Raw genomic sequence first — 10,730 nt, forward strand, 5'->3', positions numbered from 1 at the left:
TCTCTCTCTCTCTCTCTCTCTCTCTCTCTCTCTCTCTCTCTCTCTCTCTCTCTCTCTCTCTCTCCAGTCTTTCTGCTAGCCCAAATAGCTCCTCACATTTGCTCTGTTGCCTGGGTGGGCCTGGAAGTCAAGATCCTCTAGCCTGGGTGCTGGAGTTGCAGATGTGTCCCCATTAGGGCTCTCTCAGGCTGGAAATGAGGGCCTCCCTGGATTCTTCCAATTTGAACACCTAAATCATCTTGACAACTTTCCTTTTCTATGAAACTTTCTTCTGCCCAGCAACCCTCTTCTTAAAGGTCAGTTTAGCCCTCAATCTCTTTATCAGAGCGGCAAGAGGCAGATTTCAGTGACAAACTAATTTGAATCAAATCTACATGATGTGTATTTGAGTTAATTCATTCTCTCTGCTTTTTACATCTGTCTTTTATTGGTTTGTAAAATGGGGGAGCACACTTATCCCCAGTAACGTATTATTGGTCTCATGATACAGCTCCGGTTAACTTCTCCCTGTAACCTCTACTTCAGTCTCCTAAGTGCCACTGTCTGACCACGCCCAGCTAAAACCTTAAGCGTCTAATTTGAGTAGAAAAACCAGCAAATACTGCAGAGAGGAAGGCCGCAGGGAGGGTGTCTGATTGATAACTAGGTTATTAGGAGTCCTTTATCACTTCGTTTATCCTCCTCAAAGTCTTCGGGCTAACATCTCTAAGCCAGAGTTGCTTTTAAAGCTCCACATACATCCTAAAATGGGACTTTGGTACTTAACGTCCCGGCCTGCTGTCCTGTTAATGTATATGCAGAGGGTTTCTTTGGGCTGTCAGCTCCTCAGCACCACTCCAACTTAAAACACAACGCGAGTGGGAAAGTTTCTCCCCGCGTAATCAGGGCTCGATCCCCACTTCCTCCCGCGCGTCAGCTGGGTTTTGGAGTTGTAACCTCCCGCCTCCACCCAGGGCTGGACCGTGACGTCACGGGCGGTGGCTCCAACGGGTCTATAAAGCAGCAGGTGCTCTCTGCACCCTGGATCCCGCTCGCTTCGCTCCCTTCTGACCCGCGGCCACCGCCCGGACATCTCCAGCCGAGCCCGAGACGCTGGCCGCTCCAGCCGCCTGGAGCCCGGCGGGCTGGGCTTCCCTGCGCCGGTGCTCGCCCGCTGCTCCGTGGTTCTGCTGCTCCCGCCACCCGGAGCCGCTGTCGTGTTGCCGCAGAAACCCGGACGCCGCCGGCCGGTGGAACCAATGAGAACTCCGCTGCTACCGCTGGCGCTCTCAGTGCTGTCGCTGCTGGTCTTAGGCTCAGGTGAGCATCCGCCGCCTCTCAGGTTGTTGCCCCTTGAATGCTGCTGCCTCTTGACATTCCCCAAATTTGTCCAGCCAGGGAGCAGATCCCCTTAGCTCACATCCCTGAAATTGCTCATGCTAGGAAGGTGAGAGAAGCAGACGAAGTCTCTAGCATGACCCAAGGACCAGCTGATGGAAACCTAAGAGGTCATTTTAGCCCACCCTTTTCTTTGATAACTAAGGAAACCGAGGTCCAGGCAGGTGAAGTAGTTTCTACAAAAGTAGTTAATCCAGGAGGATTTGAAGGAGGGCTCTTTGCCTTCTGTTTCCATTCTTCTGTCTAGTGATTTTATTTTTCCCTCCCCAAAGCAGACTCAAAGTGTTCAGAGGTTGAAAGCAACGCTGCCAGATGCTGTTTTGATATTAAAAAAATAAAATAGAATCAAAATGAAATCAAGGACTGAAGCTCAGGACTCCCGAAAGGGGTTACCCAGCGCTGAACCTTTTCTCTGTATGATAATAATAGATAAAGATGGTGAAAACCGTTGCTCTTTGCCACTATTGGCACTACCTTTTGCATCTTATGTACAGATTCAATGGCTGTAAACAAGAGTTAAAATGTATCAGTCAGTACCCGTCAAAAGACGGCAGGAAAGCTTTGGAAAAGCGCATCCAAGTTAGACCCGAAGGGTGTAGGCCATTTAGACATTGCGGGTTACGTGATTCTGGGGCATTGCCTTGGCAGGACTTATCCAATTGTGGAAATTAATGTAGGCGATCTGGAAAAGAAAACCCAGATAAAAGAAACTCAGTAATTTGGGCAGCTGAGTTTGCTTCTTGGCAGACTGTGAAGTTGCTTCTATGAGCGACTCAGTCAAACAAAACAAAACAAACAAAAAACAAACCCCAACACCCAATAGCACACGTGCAGTAACTGATTTGATATGAGGAGACACACATGTCTACACAGCAATGTTCACTTACTGAGACAGAAGTATCCGACTCATCTCTTCTTATTCTCTCTATCCCTGCAGACCATTATGCAGCTGCCTTGGAGCTCAATGACCCCAGCTCCAGGAAAGGCGAATCGCTTTTTGGGGACCACAGTGCCGGTGGACTTGAGCTTTCTGTGGGAAGAGAGGTCTCCACCATAAGCGAAATGCCTTCTGGCAGTGAACTCTCCACAGGGGACTACGACTACTCAGAGGAGTATGATAATGAACCACAAATATCCGGCTATATTATAGATGATTCAGTCAGAGGTGAGTGGAGGGCACAAGGAAAGCGTTGCCTGTGAGATGCAGGTTTTACCTCTGCAAAGTGGCTTCAGAAGGGAGATGACTCAGTTTTCTAAAGGCTTTGTAGGCGTGGCTATTGTGAGTCCTCAGAGCCACGTGGAGGTTGCATCCTGAAAGTCCAAGGCATTCATCAAAACCTTATGTGCATGTTTAATGTTTGCAACTCTGGTACGTAGACATAACTGTGCTCATTTTACACAAGAATTGAAGCTCAGAAAGTTTGTGTGCCGTCCCCTACCCCCTTTCTCTCCTATGGGAACAAGCAACTGAGTCAGATTCAGAACCTCAATCTGTTTGACTTCTGGGGTGGTGGTCTTTCCCAATATGCTACATGACCTCCATTCTGGGAGCATAAGTCGTCATTAACCATTCCTATGAGCCTTGTAGCTCAACATTTGTGTCCCCTCCCCCACACTACCTGACTTAAAATAACTGCATTCTAACACAAATAAGGGGTCGAAGGAATAATGAGGAGCCCTAGAAATGTTAAAGATGTATGCATGGATTTTATTTTTATCCAAACTACTGATCCCTGGTGTGGCTGTTTTTTGGTTTGTTTTTTGTTTGTTTTTTTTTTTGTTTTGTTTTGTTTTGTTTTCTCCTATCAGACAGATGTTTTTTAAAAATACCTTTTTTTTTCTTTCTGTTTTTTTTGAGAAATAAAAGCTCACCACTTTCATTTTACTTTGTCATTTGGAGAGAAGAAGAGGCCATTGATAAGTCAGATCTTGGAGGCAGGGCAAGGTGATTTCAGAGTTCATTAAGGTCTCTTAAGACTTCCCTAGCAGCTTCTCTGACGAGGACTCCTCCTTCTCCTCCCCCATTGGAGTCTCCCAGAGAGGAGGAGGAATGAAGGAGGGACAGGGGCGGAGACAGGGATAAACCTCAGTGAGCAATCTAGGACAATACCTTGCTTCTCACTCATTTTTTTATTTTCAATTTTTTTTTCATATTTGTAGTAGGAAAGGGGATTAGGTTGGACCATCAAGGTATCCAGCAGCCTGTTAAAGGCATGTTAAGTTACTAACAGTTCTGGAGGTCAACTTCTGGAGCGAGCAAGCCGCTAGCACCTAGAACTGCGGTGACACACATACAAAGCTGAGACAGTTGCTGGAGCTCTTTTGGAAGGCTGTTTGCTTAAATACCCAGAGGTGTCTTGTCTGTCGCAACACTTCAGCACAGTGACTATTATTTGGCTTAGACTTCTAATCTACCTGATAAAATGTAGTGATAATTCATTTAAGACAATTCCCCTAGAGGGCTTACTCTAACTTTTCTGTCGAAACACTGCATGGCCACCTATTTAACAATACTTCTAATTTAGCTTTTGTTAATTCTCTTAAAGTCAACTCCTAAAACATTCCTAATAGTTATCCTTTTCTTAAGACAGAGGCCCTGCCTTTGACACCCCTGTAAGCCTTCTATTAACACGTCTCTTGTGTTCTGTGCTATGGGTGCTTGCAAACCCTTTGGGACTAGTGGTGTTTTCCCTTCTCGGGGTCTCTGTTTGCTAAATGCTTTGTCATATACTTCTAGTCAAGGACCAGCACAACAAAATGCACCTTCCCTTCCCTGCCTTTAGCATGTAATTAGCCACACCTTTTGTAGTCCTAAGACTCCAGAGCTGATAAGTTGAGGTGACACTCCGAGGCATCAGGGACAAATATTTCAATGCTATTTTAAATAGATTGAACACAACAGCGAGCCCCCCACCCTGCTGGAAGGTATTTGTCATTGTTGTTAATAATAATAATAATAAAATAATAATAATAATAATAATAAATTCTTTCCAGCTTTCTACCACCTCAAGCGGTACCCACTAACTTCCAGCTTAAGACAGTGAGCCTGAGACATGTGTGGGCAAGTAAAATCAGATTTGTCTCACACCACAATCTTAATGGCATTGTCCTTCTTCAAAAGAAAATGATAGAATGGAAAAACAAGCAAACAAAACAAGCTGAAATGTGGGTTCCAGCTGCTTGTCCTAGAATATGAGTCTTGTCTTCACTGAACTACGTATTTACCTCTATGTCATTTGAGGTCCAGTACATCTAACTACAGGCATACCTAGGTAAAAGAATTCAAGTGGCATGCAACAGAGGTTACTATGCACTGCCCGACAGAGCTATTCTGTGCAGGTTTATCATGTGTGTGTTGCTTTAAATAATGAGGCCAAAGTAGCTCTCAGTGCTGTGATTTCTGGGTCTCACGTATCCCAAATCAGTTTGAAGACAAAAAGAGAATGTGGGCAGTAATAAATTTAATCTTACTTTGTCAAACTTCCTTTCTCTGCAGTTGAACAGGTGATTAAGCCCAAGAAAAACAAGACAGAAGGAGAAAAGTCTACAGAAAAACCCAAAAGGAAGAAAAAGGGAGGCAAAAATGGAAAAGGCAGAAGGAATAAGAAGAAAAAGAATCCATGCACTGCCAAGTTTCAGAACTTTTGCATTCATGGCGAATGCAGATACATCGAGAACCTGGAGGTGGTGACGTGCAAGTAGGTTTGTTTCCTACACCATACCTGAAATCCCCATCTATAGAAACTATTCAATTTTCCAGTGTGTAAACCAAGGATTTCATGAGCCAACATTATAAATAATATATGTATGCAATGTACATATATGTGCCCGTACATATATTTTAAGCCTTAAAAAAACCTTCAAGTGTTTACCACACAACCTTTTATGTTGTTCTAATGTCCCCAAACCCTCTCAGCCCACTAAAACTAAACGGAATGATAGAGGAACGTATTAACTGTGACACCAGGAGTCAAAGTCATCGCTTGGTCCTAAAAGAACAAGAAGCATGAGTCACGGTGTCTTCTGGGAATATCCCACCCACACCCAAACTAATCACAACTTGTTCTTAAAGACCTTTAGCTAGAATGTATTCTATGTTTCGCGACTTTGCAGAATAGACAATGGCGTGCCCTTTCTATGTTCACTTAAGTGACCATATCATTAGGTAGTATATTTGAGATGCAGAGAACCTTTTCAACACCTGTATTTATGAAATATGATGCTACAGTTGTCATCAAGATTACTTTGGTGAACGGTGTGGAGAAAAATCCATGAAGACTCACAGCGAGGATGACAAGGACCTATCCAAGATTGCAGTAGTAGCTGTCACTATCTTTGTCTCTGCCGTCATCCTCGCAGCTATTGGCATCGGCATCGTTATCACAGTGCAGTAAGTACCTCACAGCCTAAGACCTGAACTCTTGTCAGTATTCCTATCAGACTCTACAGTCATATTTTACATGAGTTATTTTGTGGCAAGTGATCCCTGAGCAGAATAGAATCAAACTTTGCATTCCTTTGACTACCACTGAAATGAAATACAAAGCCACCTTTCAGAATTAGGATGTCTTTAGCTTAAAAATTGATATTTTGATTATCATTTTTGATGATGGTGATTTCTGACACTCAGAAATGCCCTAGTATCATCTGTGTATATTTTTAAATGTAAGCATAAAGCTTGCGAGAAGCTAACTAGGGTCACACTAAGCTCACAGCACCAAATATACTTCTTTGGCATAAAAGGAAAACAAACAAAGGTCTTCAAAATGAGCAGCCAAGGAAAGACCTGTGACTTCTCACAGTACAAGGCACCATTCTTGCTTGTAATTCCATGCCATGGTGCTCACTGGCTTACAGTTGGGACCTATTTTTGTCCTTATCGGGTACCATAGTGTGGGAACGTATTGAGAAACAAAGCGAAACATTTCCTCCCAATGGCATGGCGTAGGCAGCAATGACAACCTCTGTTACTGTGGTCCTCCCACAGCATCTTCCCTGCGCAACGGCAGATCTCACGCCTCGCTTCAGGACCAAAGAATGCCCACACTCCACTGTTCTAGGTCACAGGCACAGATGGGTACATGAGGATGGCATTGTCTGTCAGATAGAAGTCACTGGATAGGGGAAGCTGGAGGAGGGCCCACATGGTTCTGGGATGACTCACTGCTACTCGGGCTTGGGAAAAGCAGTGGATTCATTATTCTAATTTTAGGTTTCAGTAAATTACTTTAACGACTGGATTGTGTATACTATCCATCACGGCTGTTCTTCAGGATACAGGAGTTATCTCCTGCTATTGTTTATTGTTATCTTAAATTCAAATCAGAAGGTGATAAAATGGCACATAAGAGCTGTTTTGTTATGCACAAGACATTAGGTGTGCAGCTTAAATTTGTTTTGCACACCTGGAATTTCTTCTAGCGCCTCAAGCCAGGTATGCAAATACATTTCAGAAAGGCAAAAGCCTCTATAAATTGTTCTTATTTGACATAGAAGAAATTGTGAGCTAAAGGTGTTTTACAGTGATATAACTTGTGGCTTATTCAGCTTTTAATTCAGCTCTGATTCCCTTGGGAGGGTGTGGAATGACTATTGTTTTATGTTGCCATCCTGTTTTCTTTGTGGCAGTGTTAGGAACTGAACTTCACACAGGTTGGTCAAGTACGCATCAGCTGAGCTACATCTTTAGCGGTTTTTACTTTTGGGGACAGGATCCAAGTTGCTCAAGCTCTCCCTGAATGTTGATCTCCCTGTCTTGGCCTCTCAGTGATCTGGGATCCCAGCTCAATTCTCTCACTTTTAAGAAGTAATTCCCTCACCCTCTGTTTTCTCTCAAATTTTTATTATATTCAAAATATAATCAACACTAATCTTAGGCCACAATTACTGATGTTTTTTTCATAATAGAAGTGAATATTATTCTTTAATATTAGCAAAGTTCTTTGGGATATAATGGTAATATGTGATGGATTCATGCAGGATTCACTGAAAGTAATATACATCATCCCTCAAAATGTAAACTATGGGGTTTTTAAATCTACTGCAGCAATCAATAAAATTAGAGGGAAACCTCTAGATCTGAAAATACACAAAACACAAGTTGTTTTGCAAACAATTTTTAAACACTAATAATTTAAAATCCTTTAGTAGAAATCAAATCCATTCATATAAATGTGTTTATATGTGAGGGATGCTTCTACCACACACCATCGCTTCCCATGCTTAATCCTTCAGGAACAATGACAAAAGACATTCCAGTTTTACACTGTATGAATATTTTCACTTTTAATACATAGTTATAGTTTCCAGTGTTTAGAGATATGTTTATATAGTGGCAGCATCAATGTCCTCCTGAAAAAGAATATTGGCAAGATTTTACAGTTAGGCTTAATTTTGGTTTAGTGTAACAAACCAAAATACAGAGTTTGTTATAAGAAGTCACAGGAGGAAAGTCCCCATAGTCATGAATATCCCCATTGAACAGATGGGTAGGTCTTGCTAACTGTGGAATTCTGTGTTCTGCACAGCCTTTGGAAACGATACCTCAGGGAATATGAAGGAGAAACGGAAGAAAGAAGGAGGCTTCGACAAGAAAATGGGACTGTGCACGTCATTGCCTAGCTGAGGACAATGCAGGTTTGGCCTTTAAACTTCATTTCTCAGTTAGATGCTATAATTTTGAAAACAAAAACAAAAACACTTATCTCAAGGCAAAAGAAGTATCTAGTCTTAATTCTGAGTGCACACGGATAGCTGTTTTAGGGAAATGTTATTCTTCGAGTAAGATTTTCAGTCTTGTACAGGGAAAAGATGTGGCAAATTCTAGTCCTGTTCTCAAAACATAACTCTTAACAGATGGAGGAACAATAAGGCATCAAAGTGTTGAGGAAAGTCATATAGGAGCCATAAGAGAGGAACGGATGGTTTGGGGCGGGGTTGGGGTGGGGAGAATATTCCATAAACAGGAGAATCAGTGGAACCCACTTAGGAGCTAGAAAGGCCATGCACCCAAAATGGCCTTATAAGCCAGGATAAACTTAGGACGCTGGAAAAGGGATTATGAGGAAAGATTGGCAATAGTGAGATGCGAAGAGGTCATTTTAGAAACAGAAATGGCCTGGTTCCAGTGACTGTTGGCTAAGACAAGGTAGTAATGATAGGGTGCCCTCACAAGGTGAAGAGCCAGGTTAGCCTAAAAAACAAGAGGAAGTGAGACAAAAATTTGATTGTTCCTTTCAAAAAGCTACAGTTTTACTTTTAAATAGTAAGAGCTAAGTATGTTCTAGGTTAAAGGTGCATAGTAATGAGTTAATGACAATGACCCCAAGGGAAGAGGGGTGCCCGGGAGATGGATACAGTGAAAGTCAGCCCAGTCAAAAAGGTTCATATCCGTAGACATTTAGGAAAGATGTCTCCATAAATCACTGATTTTCCTGCCTTCATCATTGTTAAGAGTTACTTGAGATTATTATATATGATATTCCTATACATATCCTAAATGTGCTAAACTGGAAGTTTTATTTTTAATAGACCTTCCACATGGTTATAACTCATGAAATGGGTGACTGTTCACACTAACTATACACTCAGTATTCATTACACCTTTAAAAAATTATCTTACTGTGCTTAAGCTAAGACTCAATGCATGCATAAGGGTGAAAGAGGATATTAATATGCTGTGTTGGCATGTGGTGGCTGCCTATTAACTGGTGGCTACTATTATTATAGTCCTCGTACTAATTATCCTAAATTAACTGTGTATCATAAATACTGAGACACTTAATCTTATTTTTTAATTAGGTCTAACAGTGTATATTTGGTTAGGAAAACTATTTTTATTTTATTACAGTTGCCTTTTTTTTTTACTTAAGCAGGGTTTAAAATGGTTTGAGCATTTGTAGTTTCCTAAATAGACATTATCATTTAAGAAGAAAAGAAAAATGGAGTCAAGCCAAAATGGTGGTTTTCTATAAGAATATTTAGCTTGTCTCCTAGGACATCCAGAAAAAAAAGAAGTTGATATAAATTCTGATTCTTAGAAATTTTCTTAAATCTGTGTTAGACTTGAACTTACCTCAGACACTTTTCTCTCCTCCCAGGGTAAAAGTTGAGTCATTGCCAAGCCACGCCGGAAATGACATTGGTCCTTCTTTCAGAAAAGGAAGTGGAGCCTTTCGATGGTTCCAGACGCCCAGTTGTCACTTTTTATGATAGTCTTACTTCTGTACATAAAGAGATGTGTGAAGATAAAATATTTTTTCATGTTGTAAATAATTTATTTAATATTTAAGTGTTATTTATTTTATAGCTCATTAAACTTTTTTTAAACAAACAGATTGAGTTTGGATATCAGTTTTGAAGTCTCAGTACATCAGGGCACTTTTATCCTGATATTTGGACCATCATTTACAAGGGCTTTTTATTTACGAAGGCTTCTTCCCCATCTTTTCTACTTTGTGTGTGTGTCTTTGTGTGTGTGTGTGTGTTGCTTATTTTATTTATTTGGTGGTTTAGTTCCTGGGAGCTCTGGGGGGTACTGGTTGGTTGATATTGTTGTTCTTCCTATAGGGTTGCAAATCCCTTCAGCTCCTTCAGTCCTTTCCTTAACTCCTCCACTGGGGTCCCTGTGCTTAGTCTGATAGTTTGTTGCAAGCATCCATGTCTGTATTGATCATCCACATCTGGTAGAGCCTCTCAGAGGACCCTTTTTTTTTTTTAAACTTTCATCATTAGAAAAGGCTCTCACTGTAGAAATGTATCCTTCTCCTACTTATAGGAATGGGTGACTGCACCTGGCTTTAAAAAGAACTCTTAGGGGAAAACTTTAGTCCCTTACCCTTCCCACAAGTGTTAGTATTTTTGATAATAGACACATTAAATTACATAAGCATCTAAAACACACACATACACCATTGTTCATTCTTCCTGTTTGTTGCTGTGACCAGTACAAAGAGACAAGAATGGCTTGACTAACAGTCAAGTTTCAAGTCACGTTTCAAGAAGACTGGGAAGCATTTGCAGAAGAGACATGCTTTCCTAATACAGTGTATATTCATGAAAAATCTAACACCCTTCTCTCCGTCCACTTGCTAGGCCCTCTCTCATAGTATATGTGAATGCTTAGTGGATGCTATATATGGATGCTTAGTGGATGCTATTATATGAACATTAAAGCTATGGGGCCACAGTCTAGACGAAATTATTTGCATATAAAATGAAAGAACCTTTACAATGGAGGGGGCAATTTGGAAAAAAAACCGAGCATATTATCAGCAATCATATTGAATTTCATGACTAGAGACTTACCATAAGCATCCATGATTTATCTGTCTGATGTAACCAGAAAATCCTTG

General features: G+C 41.3%; 1 protein-coding gene across 1 annotated transcript; it reads left to right on the forward strand.

Moving 5' to 3' along the window:
• Positions 1-1,029: 1,029 nt before the first annotated feature.
• Positions 1,030-9,711, forward strand: Areg (amphiregulin). The gene is made up of 6 exons (XM_021163929.1): positions 1,030-1,299; positions 2,315-2,542; positions 4,874-5,075; positions 5,606-5,767; positions 7,905-8,013; positions 9,477-9,711. The coding sequence occupies exons 1-5, from the start codon at positions 1,239-1,241 to the stop codon at positions 7,996-7,998; spliced, it is 747 nt and encodes a 248-aa protein (XP_021019588.1). The 5' UTR covers positions 1,030-1,238; the 3' UTR covers positions 7,999-8,013; positions 9,477-9,711.
• The last annotated feature ends 1,019 nt before the right edge of the window (positions 9,712-10,730 follow it).

This window comes from Mus caroli, chromosome 5, assembly GCF_900094665.2.
Source record: "Mus caroli chromosome 5, CAROLI_EIJ_v1.1, whole genome shotgun sequence".
NCBI lineage: Eukaryota > Metazoa > Chordata > Mammalia > Rodentia > Muridae > Mus > Mus caroli.

What these genes read in the sequence shown, in the direction of transcription:
- Areg (XM_021163929.1), top strand. Translation starts at nt 1,239, where the DNA reads ATGAGAACTCCGCTGCTACCGCTGGCGCTCTCAGTGCTGTCGCTGCTG. An exon ending in GCTGCTGGTCTTAGGCTCAG is followed by an intron (nt 1,300 to 2,314) that starts GTGAGCATCCGC and finishes CTATCCCTGCAG; the next exon opens with ACCATTATGCAGCTGCCTTG. An exon ending in CTGGAGGTGGTGACGTGCAA is followed by an intron (nt 5,076 to 5,605) that starts GTAGGTTTGTTT and finishes ATGATGCTACAG; the next exon opens with TTGTCATCAAGATTACTTTG.